Source organism: Zootoca vivipara, chromosome Z1 (assembly GCF_965207765.1).
Source record: "Zootoca vivipara chromosome Z1, rZooViv2.hap1.1, whole genome shotgun sequence".
In the NCBI taxonomy this organism is placed as follows: domain Eukaryota; kingdom Metazoa; phylum Chordata; class Lepidosauria; order Squamata; family Lacertidae; genus Zootoca; species Zootoca vivipara.
In genome coordinates this window covers 51,656,953-51,678,857 of record NC_142583.1, presented here as the reverse complement: position 1 = coordinate 51,678,857, position 21,905 = coordinate 51,656,953, and the positions used below count along the sequence as shown (strand labels likewise).

The 21,905-nt window shown below is 40.8% G+C and overlaps 1 protein-coding gene and 1 long non-coding RNA gene across 6 annotated transcripts in view; one reads left to right on the top strand and one right to left on the bottom strand.

Annotated features, from left to right (window-relative positions):
• The window catches only part of COL25A1 (collagen type XXV alpha 1 chain), a 114,242-nt gene that overhangs the window by 8,355 nt on the left and 83,982 nt on the right, over positions 1-21,905 (bottom strand). For 4 of the 5 annotated variants that reach the window (XM_088660459.1, XM_088660455.1, XM_088660456.1 and 1 more), the window contains 12 exons: positions 20,395-20,439; positions 19,014-19,058; positions 18,139-18,219; positions 15,722-15,784; positions 14,840-14,890; positions 14,318-14,344; positions 11,919-11,999; positions 9,798-9,833; positions 8,318-8,371; positions 6,783-6,836; positions 4,454-4,480; positions 3,504-3,557 (listed from right to left, as the gene is read on the bottom strand). In XM_088660459.1, the coding sequence (XP_088516585.1) occupies positions 3,504-3,557; positions 4,454-4,480; positions 6,783-6,836; positions 8,318-8,371; positions 9,798-9,833; positions 11,919-11,999; positions 14,318-14,344; positions 14,840-14,890; positions 15,722-15,784; positions 18,139-18,219; positions 19,014-19,058; positions 20,395-20,439 (618 nt within the window). The remainder of the gene's footprint in view (positions 1-3,503; positions 3,558-4,453; positions 4,481-6,782; positions 6,837-8,317; positions 8,372-9,797; positions 9,834-11,918; positions 12,000-14,317; positions 14,345-14,839; positions 14,891-15,721; positions 15,785-18,138; positions 18,220-19,013; positions 19,059-20,394; positions 20,440-21,905) is intronic. The other variant, XM_088660458.1, reaches the window with a different exon arrangement.
• Positions 1-21,905, top strand: part of LOC148687381 (uncharacterized) — a 67,902-nt gene that overhangs the window by 32,334 nt on the left and 13,663 nt on the right. The window lies entirely within an intron of this gene.

The following is a 21,905-nucleotide window of genomic DNA, read 5'->3' as shown; positions in this document are numbered from 1 at the left end:
AAACAATTCAGAAACTTATGGGACACAACACAGAAAACCACGATTCAAGTAACTCTATTTTGTTTGGAACACTGTTTTTCTTTAGTATGATAACAAAAGCAATGGCCAGGCTAGCTTCCTGGTTGAAGTAGCAGCCTTAAATATGTGCCATTAAGGAAACAAAGAGTGGCTTGGCACCAGAGGGCAAATGGGTGGGCTCCCTCCCTCCCATCAACTCGCTGGTACTGTAGTTAGAAAGACATAGGCCTGAGTGGAGAGTTGAGTGATGTGAGCTAGAAGCTGGATGCAAAAGCTATAGGCAGGGAAGCCAGAGAAGGAGGCATGCCAGATTGCACCCAAGTTTTTGGCTATGGAAGGAACAAGACACTTATAGGGAGTTAATGCTGTGAACCCTTCCATCGTAGGCTCAGGTTGTCTATACAGTGGTACCTCTACTTACTAATAACTCTACTTACGAATGTTTCTACTTACGAATGGAGCTCCGTCCGCCATCTTGGATGCGGTTTAGATAGGATTTATTCTACTTACGAATTTTAAGATAGGGTTGCTTTGACTTACGAATTTTTTTCTCCCAGTGCATTCCTATGGGATTCGACTTACACATCTTTTTGACTTACAAATGTGCGTTCGGAACGCATTAAATTCATAAGTAGAGGTACCACTGTATGTGTAAATAAACCATACATCATAAAGACACTAAAGTGTCTACTCTTCATTCCAAAGGAAGACGAATCCTGGGTAAGTGCCTGGAATCTCGCACCCCCTGGATTATGAAGGATTTAGATTTGAAGGTAGTGTTTAAAGGACAAGGAAGCATTTGTGGATTTTAAAGGCAAATCTCAATCCAAATCTCAATTCATTTCCTACTTCTAGAAAATCTAGGGGAAATCAATACAGTTAGTCCTTGCAGTTTTTGCCATCATTGACTTCTACAAACAATGGTCTGGCTAAGGAAGTAAAATGGCCTCATCCTAAGACTTACTGAGACAGCAAATAAATGCTTATGAAGGGGGATCAACTGCCACAATGGCATTGGCACTAGCTTCTGTGCTATACCACCATTTCAGGGTTGTTCCCTAGCTTTGGAAACTGAAACAGTTATTCTTACGATAAATATGATTTAAATAACTACCGGTATTCATTTTCACTCTTAAGTCTGCAGTTAATGCTTCTCAGTTGGAAGCTGATAAAAATGTCTGTTTCCTGGTTTTACATGTGAAGTGGTCCTCATGTGAATTCAGGGGGGCAGGGCCACAGTACTACCCCACTTTGTGGTTTCCCACCTTCCCCCTGCATGGGAACAACAAGCTGTAAACACAGACCTCTATGTGTAATAGGCTTCCCTGGGAGGTGGAACCTCGACTGTGAAGGATTCCAACAGCTGGGGAACCATAGACATGTAGATTTCTCCCCTTGATTCCTAACCTACACATAACTGAGGTGGGGCCAGGGAAGGCCACAGAAGCTCAAGAGAAACACCACAGCCCCTGCCCCCAAGTTAAATGCATAGGAAGCACTTCACCTGTCAGAATGCCAGAAACTGGATACTGTTAACTTATTTCATTGTCTTTGCCCTTACTTGCTGAAGCTGATTATTTTAATATTGAAAATGTCCCCAACGCAAAGATCTGTGGGTCTCTGATATAAAAGTCTGTTCACTTAAATGTCAGAGAACATAGGAAGCCAGACCACTGGGTCCAGCTAGCTCAGTATTGTCTACTCTGACTGGTAGCAGCTCTCCAGGGTATTCAGGCAAGGGCATATTTCAAGCCCTACCTGGATATTTCAAGCCCTACCTGGAGATGCCAATCATTGAAGGAGGGATTTTTGAATGCAAAACTGATGCTCTACCACTGAGCTATGGTCCTTCTCCACCATGGGTAATAAAAATATTCACAAAGAGCTGCTGCTGTCATTGACTTGGATTCAAAGAGCTGTTTGCCAAATAGAAGGGAATTAAATAATAATCTAACTTCATTCTTCATCTAAGACATTTGAATACCACTCTTCTAATCTCAAAACGATTTACATTAGACATATTTAAAATCACATAAAATATGAAAATAACTATGTTCAGGTTTTTGGTTTGTTGGTTGTTGTTGTTTTTATTAAAAAACTCCATAAAAGTTGGGTGCTCTGCTGAAGGGTGGACATTCCTGTGCACAAGCCCCCTTCCCTTGTTCACAGTGAACACACGAAGGTGAAAGTGGGACCATGACTGGTGGCCATAGTCATTGACTATGCCCCATACCTCTGTTGTTTCACTGAACAGTGAAACAGGTCCCCTTGTGCATATAGCTGTTCATACACCGGGTTTGGAACCTCATGTGATGAGAGTTCCAGATCACATGGAAGACCCTTTATGTTTACAACTTTCAGATGTTCTACCAAGAGTGGGGAATTCATGGGTGTGAGCATGCTGATGTAGGAGAAGGCAGTGAAATGCCCAGAGGGGCTCATCTGCACAGTCCTCAAGGGGCAGCCCTGCAAAGTGGCTAGGGAGGTCTTCTCCTCCTGGCTACATTAGAAGATTGTAGAACTCTGCAGGGATCCACCTGAAGTATAAGCTAGCCTAGAGAAATACTTGACAGCCCCACAACAACCTTAGCTAGTTAAGTTTAGATGCATGTCACATGTCATTTTTGAAATTTTCTAGGTTTCAAACACAGTTTGCCTTTTTGCTGCTGTTTGAGCAATGTGAGCCTAAATCTCTGCTGGGCTCATGGAACTAGATTTATGGCTTGTGAGTTCCTGTCCACTGATCTGATTGGGGAATCTCTTGCATGTGCAAGAGACCTGTTTGCACACCAGAGCTCTCACTTTCAGAACTCTGCCAGTGCAAGGGAAGTATACGTAACGAACTGCACAAAGATCTGATTTTGCCTTGTATCCCCAAGAGATTTGCACCTGCACCAGACCTCCCATACTGGTGAGGAGAGGATAAATCATGGCACATGGGAGCAATCCAATTACAATTAAGCATGCTGAAGGTGCATCAACAAAGTTAAGCCCTTAATTGTGTGCTTAACCATCACTTTGAGGGCTGAAATGTACCCAACTTTCCCTGGATTAGCTCAAAGTGTTTTTGGTTTAGCTTTTGTCTTCTCAGCAACAAGCCAGATGCTTACCAGGTATAAATACAGCATCCATTTAATTGAAGCCAATGGACCTATATTGATTTACACAAGCTGTCAATCTGTCCCAGTGTCTCCTACCGTGTTGCTACTCCAATGTCTCTTGTCAGTAACTACTGTATAAACAAACACAGACTGTCAGGAGTCTTGGAGGAGAAAGCCTCTCTTCTCCCATTATGGAAACTGCTGACCTTTTGGGAAGCTTTCTTTCACATTCTGACAGATGACTTTGTCTAGCAAAGATCCATGACATGGCTTTTGGCACACAGAAGGAAGAAAAGTCTAGCTTAATGGGACAAATTATAGGACTGGGACAAGAGAGCTGACTAGGCTAAGTAATCAAACAACAGTTAATAGCATTGAAGTCACCTTTTCTCCCCTTTCTCCTACATCACCCTTTTCTCCACGAGGACCAGGGAAACCCTATAAAAAATGAACAAAAACACCTCTATTGGCTTCTGTATGTGGGCTTGCCTTTATTGTATAGCTGAATTATCTGCACACACACACACACACGCACACACCAAGAAAACTGTACCAAATTATTTTGAAATTAGAAAGCACATAATAGCCAGAAAGTTATTGAAGATGCCCAGCAAAAGACACTCTTATTTTCCTACATGCAAATTAGCGCTGGCAATGTTAAAAAGAGAAGTGCTTCAGTCAAGTGGGCAAAATGGTTACAATTATTTCCAAGCTGCAAAAGAAGTTGCGTAACATGAATGCCCCAACTGCAACTTCTGTTGGGAAATGCACTCAGTTGCAAATAAAAACCTGCAACCAATGTAAACACAACTGCATGGAGGCTGCTCCATGTGTCAAAGTGTTCCTCTAAACAGCTTTCCATGAGCTTTCAATTGTTTTTAACCATGCAATAGTGAGGTTCACATGGTGAAAACCACCAGATATTTGTAAGGAGCTGCTATCACAAATGGAGTGTCATTGGTTACATTTTCAAGCACTACTGGCTGCATCTGTAGGCCTCAGGAGAATTATAATAGTACTTTACATGATCATCTGTCAGGTGCTCTAGTTAGCAGCAGTTGCTGTAGGCACTTATGAGGGGCATTATTTATGGTGGGATTTACAAGACTGCCCTTACTTAGCACTGCTTTCTCCACACTCTTCAATGTTATTTTCCTATCTCTATGATTATTTTAAAGGAAAATGACAATGCAATGTTTAGTATATTCTCTGCATGATTGTCATGCACAACAAATGGGCGAGAATTCAACATGCTCCAAGCATGCAACTATTGAGCTGTAAAAGAAAAACCATGTACCTACCACACAAATAAAGTGATGATAAATATTACTTACATCAAGGCCAGGTTCGCCATCTTTGCCCTATTAAAGAATCATATTAATTATGTTAAGCTTTGTTAGCCCAGCTTGTGTAAGATGTCTGCCAGGACTATTCAGGCACGCAGCTGCTGTATTGCGTATACAACACAGACTGGCACACAAGATCTCTTAAATGAAAGACAATAATGGAGAAGATGGAGGAGGAATCCAGTCTGCTTGGTTTCCACAGCAGACTCACTTTATCCTATCTGGGCAGAACATGACCCAGATTAGGTCAATGGTCTGCTTCAAAATCTGCACTTCAGTGGATTCCACTACTGTACAAGCTGGTGGTCTAAGGGCTGCACCCTGCCATCTTTTTCTTTAATACTTCCAAAATAAGAGTCTCTAGCCATCCACAACTTGAGTGGTTAGCACATGGGGCTTCTTGCCAACATGTGCTTTGAATGCAGATAGAGCAATGGCATTCCATTGTTCCCAAGGGAACAATGCCCTTGTGTAAGCACTGGTTCTTTTTCAATGGGAATTGCAGGGGGATGGGTGACAGGACCATGAAGGGTGTGCAGCAGATCAGTTATCGCTCTCTGCTGGCCAGAATGGAGAGCGCCAAGCTCCCATTGCCTTGGCCCTCCCCCTCAATAGATGGCAGCAACCTGATGCACTAGGAAGGCAGGAGAGCAGCTCGACCCCTCCAGCCACTATTTTTTATGTGTGCATGGAGACAAGAGAAAGAGAGAGTGGGGGCTGTTCTCTCTGCTTATTGCAACCAGACATTGATGGAGGATAGCTCTCTGTTTGAAGCGCTGTCTGAGTACTGTCCTCCATCTGAAGAAGCCCCCTCTTTGAAGGGCTATCCGATCCAAGCATAGCTGCCAAGTATCCCGTTTTCGCCGGGAAACCCCCTTTTCCCCTACCATTTCCCGGCGGTCTCCCGTATAGGTTTTTATCCCGTTATTCTCTCTTAAATCCGCTTCTGCCGGCGGCCATTTTTCTGGTGCCGCTTTACCCTTCTATGGGCACCAAAAATGGTGGTGCCGGTGCCGGAAGTTGCTTCTATGCGTGTCCGGAAACACGTAGACGCAACTTCCAGTGGCGCTTTGCCCTTCTATGGGCACCAGAAAATGGCAGTGCCGGAAGTTGCTTTTACGCGTTTCCGGTCATGCGTAGAAGCGACTTCCGGCGCTGGCGCCGCCATTTTCTGGTGCCCATAGAAGGGCCAAGCGCCACCGGAAGTTGCGCCGATCCCGGATTTTTCTGTCCAGGACTTGGCAGGTATGGATCCAAGTCGATTTGAAAGATAAAGAATCATTGGAAGGGAGAGCAGTTGGCACACAGCTGACCTGGCCACAGTCTTCCCCACTACGGTGAGATGCATTTTTAAAAAATTTAATTACTGCCATTATTTCTAAAGCTGCATCCATACATAAAAATTAGCACATGCACATTTTATATAAATCAGCATCCTCTTCTGTCATCCTTTTTGGTGATGCCTAAGTAAGTGGGAACCCTCCACTAAAATGTCACAAAATTCCTACATGGAATGTACTTCAATGAATGTAGAGTGCACAGCATATATCCTCATGGAGTTGGCCACATGAACTTCTGCAAGTTCAATAAAATGTCGCAGAATCAACTTGAATGCTGGGATATTTATACAAAGCAAAAGCCAAATAATGCATAGTTCAAAATTATTTTATATTGGGTATATGGCATTCTCCTCATACTGCCTATGTAAACAATTGAAAACTACTTGTATTGGACAAAAATATTAAGAATCACCTTCAATGGATTGTGATACCTACTTTGTCCATCCTTCCACACAGCAAAATCAGTTTGCACAAGGTTGTTTTTTTTGAAGATGCTATATGAAACTGTAACAAATTCCCCCAAAATGCAAATGAATCACAAAGTATTTTGCATAAATGACAGCTGATTACCCTTTGTACTGGAGAGTCTTTTGAGATTTTTAAGGAGAAACAACATGATCCTGAGACTTTTTTTTTATTGACCTGAATTCCTGCCATTACTTTCTGGTGCCTAGAGACAAGCAATAACACATGTACAACAAAATGGAAATGGCAGGAGTTGTGCAGAGGGGGTCACTTTTAATTCTGGCTTTTCTCATTGTTGTTAGTTTATGTCACAACCTACTCTATTATTTATGCATAGATGCATGTGAGAGAATGAAACTGCCTAAACTTGAGATAAGGGATGGCCTCATGAGCAGTGACCTTGGGCAACTTAAACTAATTGCATTTCTCTGTGATGAATGGTCGTAAAACACAGTAGGATTTAATCAAGTATTTCTGAAAATTGCACTTTCCAAAGATGTCATGTAACTTACAGGCAAGCCGTATGGACCTCTGGGCCCAGGATCTCCTGTTGTTCCCTTTTCACCCTAAAATACAATATCAGAAATGTTCATTATAAAGGGCAAAGAGGTTTTGTTTTCAATTATGCAGTATTTATTATGTATTTGAAATCCATTTATTTGTGTAGCATTTATTTCAATTACACAATATTTATTACATTTCTGTCCTACCGAACATTCAGGGTTGCACATAAAATTATCCTGTTCAACCCCCCCCCCCAACATAAGTGAGGTCATCCTAAGGTTAGCCAGTATACTTTATGTATGAGGGCAAAAATAGACATTGCATGGGAGCTTCCTCATTAGTTGTCTTGACATCTTTTAAATACTGAAATGAAGTTGCAGGTGGCTGTCATTTGGGGTGGGGGAACCGAGTATGGTCATGGGTGGTTGTTAAACCCTTCTCCCTCTTCGTCATTTTCTTAATCAAAAGTATTCTCCCAGGTGCATTTGTTCTGTATGGGAACAACCTAGTCACATGTATTTTCTCCTTCTTGTGCAAATACCAACTGAAGAGGAATGGGAACCATGTGGGATGGCGGGAAAGGGCCCCTCATCTCTCTTACTGCTTTTCCTGGAAGAAAAAATAGCAGCTTGGTTGTGCAGTTTGGTTCTCAGTGGGAATTCAAATCCAGCTCTCACTGATATGAGGCCAGTCTTAAGTGGCTGCAACACACTTCAGTAAGCTGTTTAAAGAATGAAACCCTCTACCAAAGATGCCCAACTCATGAGACAGTTATCTGTTTCTTTGATTTGTCATGATGTGCCTTAATGTGGACACACAGGTACTCTCCAGAACAATATGCCAGAATGCTTGAGATCTGAACTTTGCTCTGGTTTATACCTAAATGTACAATGGTCAACTGCTTTTTTAAAATTTTAATTAGCCTTTTTGCTAATATGCTACCAGTTACTGCCAAAAGAAGTAAAATATTTGAGTGACTTCCACTGGCAGTAGAGAATAATAGAACTGTAGAGTGGGAAGCGGCCACATGGGTCACCTAGTCCAACCTCTTATAATGCAGGAATCTTTTGCCCAACATGGGACTTGAATCTACAACCCTGAGATTGAGAGTCTCATGCTTTACTGACTGAGCTATTACACATATTTTTGAAAAACAACAACATTTTAGCTTTAAAATTCTGAACCTTTAAATGATTTGGTTGTTTTATTTTAATTTCTTTTTTAAAAAAAACAGTATGTAGCTACCGGTATGTAGGTTTTTTGTTTGTTTGTAAGTTGCTTTAGGTTGCCTTGAGCATGATATATAAGTATAAGATAACAAAATATATAAATAACTAAAAACAAAAACAAATTAAATAAATAATTTATTATTCTAGCTCTTTTTTTGGATGTGTGTGAATATGTTTTTTTTTTTTGCACAACTATGAATCATCTTTATTTATATCTGCAAGAGAACAAACACAATTAAATATACTGAATTGATACCTTTATCATGCAAAAGAAGAGAACCACCCCAAAGAGAAGATCTCCTGCAAACACTCACTCTGTCTCCTTTTGGACCTGCAAGGCCATGAGGACCAATTGGGCCATCCATGCCCTGAAAGATTAAACAAATAGGAGCTGACAACTCTGAATGAAGGTTTATATTTAGCAAATAATTTCAGGAGAATCAAGCAGAGAATATGGATTGGACTTTCATTGAAGGGGCAGCTGAGCTCCCAATCCCTCTGGCAAGCTCAAATAGTGTTTCGTCCCATCTCATTCATCTCTACTTTCATGTTGTAGATCAGCTGATTTAAGGGTTTTCAAATAGTGGGGGCAAAGGTTAAAGGTTGAAACAAAGGGACTTAGGATAACAACAATAACAACAACAACAACAACAAAAATCATGCACAAATCACATGAAGACCCACAAGGATAGATGGCAAGCTTAGAGGAGATTTTAAGTTTACTGCTATGCTATTCCTTAACTTCTCTGTCATTTGAAAGCTGCAATATTTGTTTCAAATAGCAGGAGAAGTGCAGTGTCTTTTAACATGGTGTAACATAGTGGTTGGGACGCGGGTGGTGCTGTGGGTTAAACCACAGAGCCTAGGGCTTGCTGCTCAGAAGGTCAGCGGTTCGAATCCCCGCAATGGGGTGAGCTCCCGTTGCTCGGTCCCTGCTCCTGCCAACTTAGCAGTTCAAAAGCACATCAAAGTGCAAGTAAATAAATAGGTACCGCTCCAGCGGGAAGGTAAACAGCGTTTCTGTGCGCTGCTCTGGTTCGCCAGAAGCGGCTTAGTCATGCTGGCCACATGACCCGGAAGCTGCACGTCCGCTCCCTCAGCCTATAGAGGGAGATGAGCGCCGCAACCCCAGAGTCGGTCACGACTGGACCTAATGGTCAGGGGTCCTTTTACCTTTACCTTTAACTTAGTGGTTTAAAAAGATCAGGCAGGGCATGTTCTGAGCATTGCAAACAGTAGCTTTCTGCAGTTGACTCTCAAGGAAGAAATATAAGCAAAAGAGAAAGAAAAGAAGGCCGTATCTGAATCAAACAGGAGTTTTATTAAGCAGGCTTTGAAAGCTGGCTTCTTTAACAAAGCTAGCATGATCAGATCAATGCACCAGGCAAGGGTGATGCAGCCACATGGGCACTTTTATTTGAATGATGATTTCACTGTAGCTTCGTCTTCTATCATGTCCCCTGTCATGGACAAGGTGTTGTGTTTTTTTCTTTATCCCATGCACTAGCAGGTATATTTAGGCAGCTGTATAACAGGGTTAGTTGCAGCCGATATTCCACATTGGACACAGCTATAGCACCTTAGGCCCTTTGCATCTCGAAGGTTAGTAGCTTTTTTGTTAGCCGGGGCTCCTCCTCTGATGGAGCATCCTGTAAAATGCCCAGTCAGCACTGTACCAGTAACGAAAGCAGCAGCAGCAGCAGCGGTACCACACTGAACTGCAAAAGAAACCTGCCTGCCGTAAAGCATTTAGATTTAGTAGTGAAGTATGACATACAAACACAAGGGACTCACCCGGGGTCCTGGCTTTCCGTCTAAGCCAGATGCTCCCTGTATGGTTAAGTGGAAGCATAGATGGCAGGGATAACACGAATGACAAGAATGTGAGATTAGTAACTGGTGATGATGAAACAAATACAACTTCTATTTATACACAGGATGTGAGCTGCTACAGGGTTCTAGTATAAGTATCACAGAACTGCATTAGGTTAGTTTTAATTTACACACAACATGAAGAGTCTGATTCTGATCCCCTTTGCAACATTAAGGTAATCTCACTACTTTTAGTGAAATTCACCTCAATTTTATGAAATCAGAATGAGCCCCTAGATGTATTAGTGCTACACACCTCATGTATTATCATGGAAATTTATTTGTACTTTAATACACACATCCCTATTCATAGGTTAGTAAAACAGACTTTTAACTTGGAAGATAAAACAAGGGGAATAATGAATTTAGCACGGACATGTCAACTGTCTTTTCATTACCAGAACTGAAAGGAGAAGAAAACTGCATTGCAAACAACATATGGGTTCCCATTAGAATGTCCTTATGATAAGATGAGAAAAAAACACCTAGATTCATAAAGAATATTTCTATTTCTTCACTGTATTTAAAACATGTTCCTGAGCACACCAGTGTGCCAGTGGTTTTCACTAGAGCAATGTTAATTCATTGAAATTAGTTTCACCTATCACTTTCATAGGATGTGATCTCTGGCCAGGATGTATAAAACTTGTAAAGTTTATACTATTCATTCTGCCACTGCTGAGGAACAGATGACCCCCCCTGGTGGATATTGTGTGAACAAGGAAAGCCCAATGGTGCAAAATTCCAAAAGTGCTAATACTTGTCTGAATTATGACTTGTCGGAATTAAACAAGTCAGATGGCTTCACTGGAAAGAACCAATGTCTGTGAATACTGGGCCCTTCAAGTATTTTAAAAACCTTGATCTTGCCCCGGAAAAGTTAGACACTTTAATTCCCCACTGATTTCAGTCGGAAAGAGTTAAGCACATGTGGAAGTCCCATTGAATTCAACTGTTTTAAATGTGCTTGATTTTCCTAGACTGTGCCTCTTCTGAACAGTGTGTGTCTCAATTATTTTAACTGGTTTGGGCCATCTTTCATTTCACTATGTGAAACGTCTACTGAAAAAGACGGGTAAAACGCCTTTGTATTTGTGGTATTATAAGACTACAAGAAACCAAACCCTGGGTTGGATCCATATTAATTTAGTCACATATTTGTCCCATTGAAATCTGTGGGACATGATGACTATCTTAAGTCTGATTGATTTTAATGAGGTTATAGCATGGCTAACATAGTCTAGCTCTAGCACATTTGTTTCACTTATTTCACTCAAGGCCAGTGGTGTCCAAACTTTTTTCAAAGAGGGCCAGATTTGATGAAGTGAAGGGCTGTGGGGGCTGACCAAAGGGCTGGAGTTGTTGAGCTTCTTTTAGAATTGAAGTTGTTGAGGTTTTTTTTAAGATCTTACCCCAGGAAATAAACTGCCACAGGGGCCGGATTAAACTGACTGGCGGGTCGAATTAGGCCCCCAAAACAGACTTTGGACATGCCAGCTCAAGGCAATATTGAGTAATCCTGATTTCAGCACACTTTCATTGAAGGCAAATTTACAGTAAGTACCACCAACAATAACTATTCCAAAATAGTCAAATCAGAACAATTCCATAAATCTATGAGTATATGAGTTACACAAAGCTAGTTTCTTAAGACTTCACCCTTAATGTCTCAATCCTTATAAATACTGAACTCAAGAAAAAAAAGAGTTTAAATATATACACACTATACTTAAAATAGTAAAATCAAACACCACACAGCATTCAATAATGGCATAATTAATGTGGAGGGACATGATGCTGTAACATTGTTGACACTGACAAATGACACAAAAATGGTAATAAAAATTAAAACCAACAACTGACAGAACTATGTGTTATGAAATGATACAAGAACAGACTCTGGATAAAAAACAAAACAAGACTAATGTTTTACTCCAACATGATATAGTTTTATATTTGCTATTGAGTAAACCAGAGTTTTTGGTTGAAAGTAGAAAGAGCAGTTTGCAATTTGCACTGAAATTGAATAGGTATTTTACTTACTGGAAGACCAAGGGGCCCTCTGTCACCCTTGTGACCTGGTTCACCCTTCAATCCTTTAAGACCATTTAACCCTGGTTCACCCTAAATGTAAAAGTATAAGTATATTGGGGGTGCTGGTAGAGGTATTCAAGCTGGGACAGAAGAGAGCCAGTCAAAGGTGTGGATGCAAACTCCAGTTCTTTAACACAACTGGTTCTGTTCAGTGAAATATACTTTATGATATAATAAATGGAGGAATGTTCGTGATCTGTATTAAAATCAAAGGCATAAATCTTTTACAATTATCTTGCAAATTCAAATCAAGTCATCATCATTATGATGTTGAAACATTTCTGAATAACTCAAGCAAAATTGTGAGCCTTAAGTGTCCCCTTAAGTGTTCTCATGGTGAACTGGAATGTGCAGTACATCTTGGAAAGATATTCTAAACCTTTAAGCAAAATTAATTAAACAGAGGAAGAGTGTGATTTATTGGAATATGCACTGGAACCATGAGGAAATGGTCTCCAAAAAGGTGATTGCACTCCTATTAACAACAGAAGTTAGTGATCTTTTCATGTTTATGAAATTTCACATGAAATTAATGTATGCAACATTATGCTATAATATAGCTTTATTATATATTATGTATTAAAATCCACATTAAAAGCTTGCTCTCCAGGAGAAAGTCCGCTTTGAAGCATAGGCTAACAAGAGTAAAAACTGCTAAAAACTTCTGCACAAGACCATTGGGAGCTGCCCAAGATCATTGGTACTGTATCCTTATATGACTGTAAGGGCAATTTCCATCCTGCAGTTTAAACCACTTCCAAGCCTATTTAAGTGTAATGACTCCTAAGCAAATAAATCTTGTTATTGTAGATCTCAGATCTCTCTCTCTCTCTCTCTCTCTCTCTCTCTCTCTCTCTCTCTCTCTCTCTCTCTCTCTCTCTCTCTCTCTCTCTCTCTCCCTCTCTCTCTCCCTCCCTCTCTCCCCCCCCCACATCACCCAGAAAACTACAGCACCAATATTCCCTTGCTCTGCAGAAGCTAGGGATTTCTAACAAATAATTCTTAGCACCCTTATTCTTGAGGTTCTTTGAGTGCATCTGTGACAGATAAAGCTTTCAAAAGAGGCTTGAATGAAAATGAAACAAAACAATTATATACTAATTTTGCTCAATTTAATTCAATGGGCATTCTAAAGAAGTTGACTGAACTGAATCTTGCAACCCTCAAATTTTTCAGAGCTCTTCCAGCAGTAGCAATGAAGACTTCGCTGATATAGACCCTTGTTAGGAATGCCTTTTCAAAGATGAAGGCATGGACAGAAAGAATGAAAGAGAACTTATTATAAAAGGCAGTAAAAGGTGGGAGCTTGAGCAGAAAAAGATTAGTAGGAACATGGGCGTACCCAGGATCAAAACTAGGGGGGGGCAAGGGGAGGGGCCAAGGCACGGAAGGGGAGGGGCCACAAAGTGGGCGGGAACAGCGAACTCGCGCTCCGCCAGGCTGTGCCCCTCCCTAGAAGCAGGGCTGGTGGGCGGAGGCGGAGCCCAGCCCAGCGGAGCGCGAGTTCAGTGTTCCTGCCCGCCGCGCCGCGCTCTCTGGTTCCCCGCCGCGCTTGGCCTTGCCAGAGGGCGCGACAGGGAGCTGGAGGGAGGGCGCAGCGCGGCAGGCGGGAACGGCGAACTCGCGCTCCGCCGGGCTGTGCCCCTCCCTAGCAGCAGGGCTGGTGGGCGGAGGCGGAGCCCAGCCCAGCGGAGCGCGAGTTCGGCGTTCCCGCCCACCGCGCCGCGCTCCCTGGTTCCCCGCCGCGCTTGGCCTTGCCTGAGGGCGCGCCGGGGAGCTGGAGGGAGGGTGCGGCGGGGTGCGGCGGGAATGGCGAACTCGCGCTCCGCCGGGCTGTGCTCCGCCTCTGCCCACCAGCTCTGCTTCTAGAGTAGGGCAGCTGCCCTAACTTGCCGCATGGTGGGTACGCCCTTGAGTAGGAATGAAGGAGAAAGGTAAAGAAGAAAGTAATATCTGGAAATGATTTTACTTTACTTCTTAAGTGCACAACACACTCACCCCCTGTTTTTCTAAGCTTACGTGTAAGGTAGTTCCAAATGGCTTAGCTTGAATCTCTCACCAGACAACTAGATATTTTTATTGGCTCTCTATAATTAACATTATAGAAAGCTAATTCAACTTATGGTGATGAGGAACAGACACAGGAAATTGCCATAAATCCTTACATTTAAAAATATTTTTAATGCTTTATCTTAAGCAGCTGCTTAAAGGTTTAAGAATATAAAAAACACATTTAACAGAAAAGTGAGACGAAGAACAAAACATGACTGCATGCTTCAACATGATTAACGAGAATGAGTGCATAACAAATAAACATAATGAAGTTAGTTGTGTGTTGGATTCTTTACCTTTGGGCCTGGAAGTCCATGAGGTCCCTAAAAATAAGAATGAAAATGTCATAGGACATTTCTAAACTACAAATTGGTCTTTGCCAATAGCTAGTGCTTGCTGTTCTTCTTACTGTCCAAAGCTGCATAAAATAACAATCCTTAATTAACTGGCAAATACCTAACTAGTCAAGACAGAATGAAGCTCTGCTTCAACTTCCAACTACAATCAATTTTCAAAGTCAACTGGATCCATGTCTAAAATGTTTGATTCGCCATATTTCCCCCCCTTGATATCCAGTCAGACATACATACAAATGATTGCCAACATTTATACAGTCCCTTTGCACCACAATTTCAGATGTCATCATTTGCCCTACACCCACAAAACTACCTATGTCTTGATCCTACTAATACCTGCCTCCTGCCCCTACCAGCCCTGCCCTTGAAATGTCCTCCATCCACAGCTTCCAGAAAGAGGAATGATTCTCCTTTGGTCTGATCTCTCAGCGGTTGCATATGTGATAACTGAAAAGGACTTACCATAGGTCCAGGTGGACCATGTGGGCCTGAAGGTCCTGGTGGTCCTATGATCTACATATAAAAGCAGGATAATTAGTTCAGACTAACACATGTTCTTACTGAATTGTAGCACCTCTCATTCGCCTGAAAGCTGCAATCCTTTACGTGAGATAAAATATACTATTTATTTGAAAATGTATAATCTGTTCTTTCATAAAATGTTACAAGGCAGCTTGCAACAAATAGAATGCAATAAAATCGATCTACGAAACATAACTAAAACATCAGTAAAGCATTTACTGTACAGCATCGGAGTATTTAATAAACAACAAATAAATATTTGTCAGTGGTCGACATTCCAATTCAAGAGGTGAGATATAAATTCAGGAGCTACCTTACCGTGTTTCTCCAAAAATAAGACACCGTCTTATATTTATTTTTCCTCAAAAAACACACTATGTCTTATGTTCGGGGTATGGCTTATATTCCTTGAATGCTTAAAAATCCTGCTATGGCTTATTTTATGACTACGTCTTAAAATAGGGGAAACAGGGTACTCACCATTCCTGTGGCTGCAATAATAAATGCTAATGCACTGTTGCTTTGTATCGCATAGAAAAACTTATTTGAATGGTCTCTTCATTAGCCTTTATCAAGAAGGCAATAGAGAAGGGCTGCCGAACTAATCACCGGTGGGCCATATCCCACCTGCAAAACATTTCTGTGGCCTTCCAAGACCATCACCATCAGCTTTTATTTCAAACATTTTTAACAGACTGCTCTGTTTGATGCCCTTGCACTGTGACATCAAAACATTCTTTTTTTAAAAAAATATTTTTTTTATTCAATAGAAGACATTAGTATATTTTTATGGAAGCACTGAGATAGCATAGAAATACTTACAGAGGGACCTTGAGGACCTGGCAAGCCAACATCTCCTTTTTCTCCTTTCATACCATTGGATCCCTACAAAATCAGTATTGACACAATGAACAAAGCTTTCATCTTATCAATTCATGGATACTGTTTAGTTTAGAAGATGGATTTCTATTACATCACTTACACTTATAATTATAATTTAAGGCATCATTTATTTTGCTTTATGCCTGTAACCTGTCTCAACAACTCTTACAGCACAAGCCAACCTATATCTGATCTGAAGTCAGATTTGAATTCAATGGGACTTACTTCTGAGTAGACACATATAGGATTGCAGTGGAGCATGTTTCTACAGTTGACGTTATGGCAGGTTTACAGTTTTGGTGACCCTTACATTTTGTTTCTGTTAGCTGATTTGCTTTGTTGTTTATAGTTTATTGCATTTTAGTTTATTATTCTTTTTAATATTGTTCTTTAAGTTTATCTTTCATTAGCCAACATGAGCTTCTTGTTTCAAAGAAGGGGTTTAAATAAAATGAAAGTACAAGGCAAATTTGTGTGAGGGCATTTTCTGGATAGTCTATACAATTTTGCTTTTTTTGTGGGGTTACAAATACAAATACTGACTTCTATCTAGACACACTGACCTGAAAATTACAGAACCGTGCTTGACTAGTGCTTTATACAGTAATTTGATGTGGATTGATTTTCACACATGGCGCACATAATCTTATTTTACACCACGAACTGAACAATAGGCAATAATTTCATAGGGAAATTAGGTAATCCACTCAAGCATTGGGGGATGGGCATTCTGAACCAGGTAATTACCAACTTTGACAGCATCACTAATAATGGCCATTTCAACACAGAACATCTTGTGCACATAGAAACTGATCAGCAGATCGGCTCAATATGATACATGCTCAATAGGACCCCATGTGCATCTGTTCTTGTTTTCTGTATACAAGATCCCATAGGGGGCTGCTAATAAGGAGCAGATTTTTCATGGGTACAGTATCCCTACTGCGCACAGAACAGCACTGCTCAATAAGACTGCCAATTATCAATGATGTGTCATGCCAAAATGTCATAGTAAATGCAGAGAGCCCAGACTGCACGGAGTCTACGGAACATTTTTCTCTTGTGTTTAAAGTGTAATCATTTTACTACTCACTATTTAAAATTACATTTATACAATCACTTAAAATACGTTATGGTGAAATTTTGATCCTTGTAATGAGATAACAGCCAAAAGGACTTACCCAGGAATAACTGCAAATAGGTTGCATCTCAATACATTTAAAATTAATCCCAGTAATGTGCCTCTCCTTATAAAAGATTCCACCACCACCCTTCACTGTTCAATTAATACACTCTTTGAAATTTTGTCAAATTTCAAGTTCTAGGGTGAAAACAGAACAAATGGTTTAGCCATCAAAGCAGTTAAGTTCCAATGTTCCCAAAGGAAAAGAAATGGCTAGAAGGGCATGCTGTGACATATACAACTTTTGGTCTAAGGGTCATACATCCCATGCATTTTTTTTTAATCATGTGTATTTTGTATCATGTTGCACTGATACTACCGGTAAGCTGACATTTCCTCACTGCCCTGTTTGCCTGGAAATCACTTCAAACAGTACCCAAATGGTTCCTTCTATTTCTCTCTCTCTTCCTTCAAAGCTTTCCTTAAACTCCTCTTTTCATATATGTCTTTGGTTGGATCTCTTAATCTTCATTCTGTGAAACTAAACTTCCCATATATACTCGAGTATAAGCTGACCCAAATATAAGCCAAGACACCTAATTCTACCTCAAAAAACCTGGGAAAACTTATTGACTTGAGTATAAGCCGAGGGTGGGAAATGCAGCAGCTACTGGTAAATTTCAAAAATAAAAATAAATACCATCCTATGCCTTTCCCAGCTGTCGGCGGCGGGGTGGGGGGAGAAGCGGCGAGGAAGGATCCTCGCTGCTTCTCCCTTCCCGCCACCTTGCACAGAGCAGGCATAGGAGTGGCCACCTTGCACAGAGCAGGCATAGGACAGGGGTACAGAGAGTCGCAGCGCAGTGCTTCTCCGAACCCCCGGTCCTGTGCCTTCCTCTGCCACTGCCCACCTCACTTGAATATAAGCCGAGGGTGGCTTTTTCAGCACATTTTTGGTGCTGAAAAGTAGGCTTATACTCGAGTATATATGGCAAACCAAATACATTACTTTGTACACACTTTCTCCTTTGCTTTCCCTGCCTCTGTTGATCTCCTGTTATCTCTCTTTCTGTCATTGTGTACCTTATAAGCTCCTTGTTAGAGAGACCTTTCTCTATGTGTTCGTCTTTCTGCTAGAATGCCCCTTTTCATAATAACAATGTTTGACTTTTAAAGGGTAAGCAGGCACTGAAGATGTAATTAAAAATGTAGGTACATTTTAAAGCAAACTTACTGGCAATCCTGGAAGTCCAATTCCTCCTTTTTCTCCTAGTACTCCAGGGTCACCTGTATCACCTTTTGAGCCTTTAGGCCCCTGCAACAGCACAGTCACATAAATGAATCTTATATTACAAGATCATCTAAAATCAACCTCAGAGCATGACAAACCACTCCCATTTTGCTCTGCCTTCCTCCCATCAGATTCCACTGGCAGGAAAAGAATCACAATCCCTGGCTTAGCATTATGTCCAAACCAGGGATCATAGTTGGTTTCACTCCCAACAAACTACCATCTGTAGCTAAGTATTGTTCTTGGATGACTAATAGTGGTTTGTAAGAGGAAAACAAACCATGATCTCTGGTTTCGACATAATGCTGAGCCATATATTGTGGTCTTCTTCCTCCTCATTGTGAGTGAAAAGCAGCAGAACACCCAAGATTGATATATTCACAGTAAATATTGCAGTACAGAATGCCGCTTCATGCCGAGTCAGACCACTCATTCAAGTAGACTTGGACAGTGCTGTCTACAACGAGTGGAAGCAGTTCTCAGGGTTTCAGACCCGAGTCTCTCTTGGCAATAGGGATGCAAGAAATTGAAACTGGGACCTTTTATATGGAAAATATTTTCCCCTCCCAGTGAGCCAATAACCATGGTTTACCATGATGTATTAACTGGGCCAGTAAATCCAGAAACCTCTTCTGGGTTGTTATTTGGCACTATAATCACTTATTTTTGACTGTATCTTTCATTTCATAGCAAAAGAAAAGGGGGAAAAAGAGTTGCGCAACAAAAATAATTATTTTTTAAATTATCTATATCTTTTTTATTTTTTTAACCTATTATCATATCATTCATATGTTCAGTAGCAATAATTGTTCAAGTACCTGCTCTCCATCAGCACCTGGCAATCCTGGAGATCCGGGTTCACCCTGCAAAGTGAAAATTAATTTCACTATGTTATTATTTCCCGGAATATACTGTAGTTCAATGCTTTGTGAATAGGACTGCTTGATTCTTAGGCTTACACACACACTCATCCCTCTTATGGAGCAGCCACAACGAGGAAACAAGAAGCAGCTTTTAAAAATTAATAATAATAATAATAATAATAATAATAATAATAATAATAATAATTTATTATTTATACCCCACCCATCTGGCGGGTTTCCCCAGCCACTCTGGGCGGCTTCCAACAGAAACACCAGAATACACTAATTTCTTAAAGATTAAAAGCTTCCCTAAACGGGGCTGCCTTCAGATGTCCTCTAAAAGTCTGGTAGTTATTTTTCTTTTTGACATCTGGTGGGAGGGCGTTCCACAGGGCGGGTGCCACTACCGAGAAGGCCCTCTGCCTGGTTCCCTGTAACTTGGCTTCTCGAGGGAACCGCCAGAAGGCCCTCGGCACTAGACCTCAGTGTCCGGGCAGAGCAATGGAGGTGGAGACGCTTCTTCGGGTATACTGGACCAAGGCCATTTAGGGCTTTAAAGGTCAGCACCAACACTTTGAATTGTGCTCGGAAACGTACTGGGAGCCAATGCAGGTCTTTCAAGACCGGTGTTATGTGGTCTCGGCGGCTGCACCCAGTCACCAGTCTAGCTGCCACATAAATTAAGGTGCAGTGGTACCTCTACTTACAAATAACTCTACTTATGAATTTTTCTACTTACAAATGGAGCTCCGTCCGCCATCTTGGATGCGGTTTAGATAGGATTTTTTCTACTTACGAATTTTTAGATAGGGTTGCTTCGACTTACGAATTTTTTCTCCCAATGCATTCCTATGGGATTCGACTTACAAATGTGTGTTCGGAACACATTAAATTCGTAAGTAGAGGTACCACTGTATCTTAATTTTAAATTAAATTTAAATTATTAATTAAATGAATTATTGTGATGGTGGCTAAAATTATTAATAAATATTAAGGAAAAATAAAATATAAAACATAATGCAATAAAAAGTTTCTTAGGATGAAATCCTACACACAGTTACTCAGTGGGGCTTCCGAGTAGACAAGCATAGGGTTGTGCTATGAGTGGTGATTATGCATTTAAGAGCACAGTATTTATATTCTTACACTGACGTTCTGCCTTTATTCCATCATGGAACCCACGATAGCAACATGCTATTTCCAGAAGGTCACCAACCCAGACAATGATCACACCCAGACCCCCTTAACTTCTACAAAGTGGTGGTCTCATGTGCCTTCATGGAAATGAATTAAAGCTCAGGGGGCTTCATCAAATAAGTAACAGTTGGAAACTCACCTTTGACCCTTGCAATCCTTGGGGTCCAGGAGGACCTGGAGGACCCTAAAGGCAAACAACAATTCATTTTTTAATCTAGCACCATCCAGATTTCTGAAGTATTTATCTGTCAGGCACAGTTATACTAATCTTTGTTAGTAACAAACGAATGTGACCAAAAAACACTGTATTAAGAAACAGTTAACAACTATGACACTCAATGAACAACTACAGACAGCACAAACATATTACAATTAAATTCAATTAATATTTTTAAAAACAGAAAAATTTTCCTATTAGAATGCCCATTAGCATTCTAACTTCTAGGTAACAAAGTCTATAGCTTTCTGCAAACAAAACAAGCACATTTAACTTTGAAATAAGAGCATTTTTTTAAAAAAAAAAACACTGGGCACTCAATGCTGTGTAAGTAAGTTCTCTGCCAACAGCTAACCTGTGCCATGTGCAGCTATCGGCATTTAGGTGGTGAGCAGCGGAACAGGGTAAAAGCCTAATTGTGTGGATGGGAACTCCCTTCTTGTTGCATGAATTAAGATGAATGCACATAGTGCAAACCTTAGGTATAAGACCACCCTAACACAGAATTAAGTTTTCAGGGCCTCTGCTGCCTTGTTTCTTATCTTGTTTCTTATTCAGCTAAATCATAAGGAAAACCCTGTGCTTGCTTCCCAGAAGGATTCTGTGCCAAAGAGGTAGGGTTGATACATTCAGATAAAGTTTTTCTTGGACAGTGGCATTTTACACACACACACACACACACACACACACACACGGAACTCGGAAAATTAGAATATCGTCAAAAAGTGCATATATATATTCCATAGAGGAGAAATGAGCCTGATGGAAAACACTGCATTGGAAAAGTGATGTACTGGAAGGCTTAAGCACTACCCACTGTCACCTCTCTATTGAAAATAACACCTTTTTGTTTGTTCCGTTAACAGAAGCCGACTTTGGAATGTCACTACCTGCATTAATGTGTCTATTTAGACCTTGTTCATAGACAGTTTTACTTCTCTGCCATGCTCATATATGTCCTTAACTATTTTCTTATTATAAAATCTCATGTAGCAAGATCGGCAATTTACACATGTAAATCACGGAAGCAGTATTTACGCTGCAGGGGTGTGCAAATGCACAATAAACAGTAAAAGAAAAAAGTACAAACATACACACACACATACACACACCACTATGCCTTCCATGAACTGGACAGGAATAGGTTCATGTGGTTTCAAAATCACTTCTTATGTGAGGCAGAAAGCACATAAGCAGAAGGGGGCAAGGCAAGTGAGGACTCAGGACAGAACATTTCAGCTCACAGATGGAAACCATTATTAACTAGAGATCCCCATCTCATTTTTGAAATTAGTTAAGTTTTTACAGAACCCTTTAACCTCCTTCAACACAATGCACCACATATTTTTTGGCGGCTGTACTACAGTTTCCTTCGTGTTTCATGCACAGACTCACAGGTGAACTTAGTACTGGTAGTTGCTTGCTAAGATCTT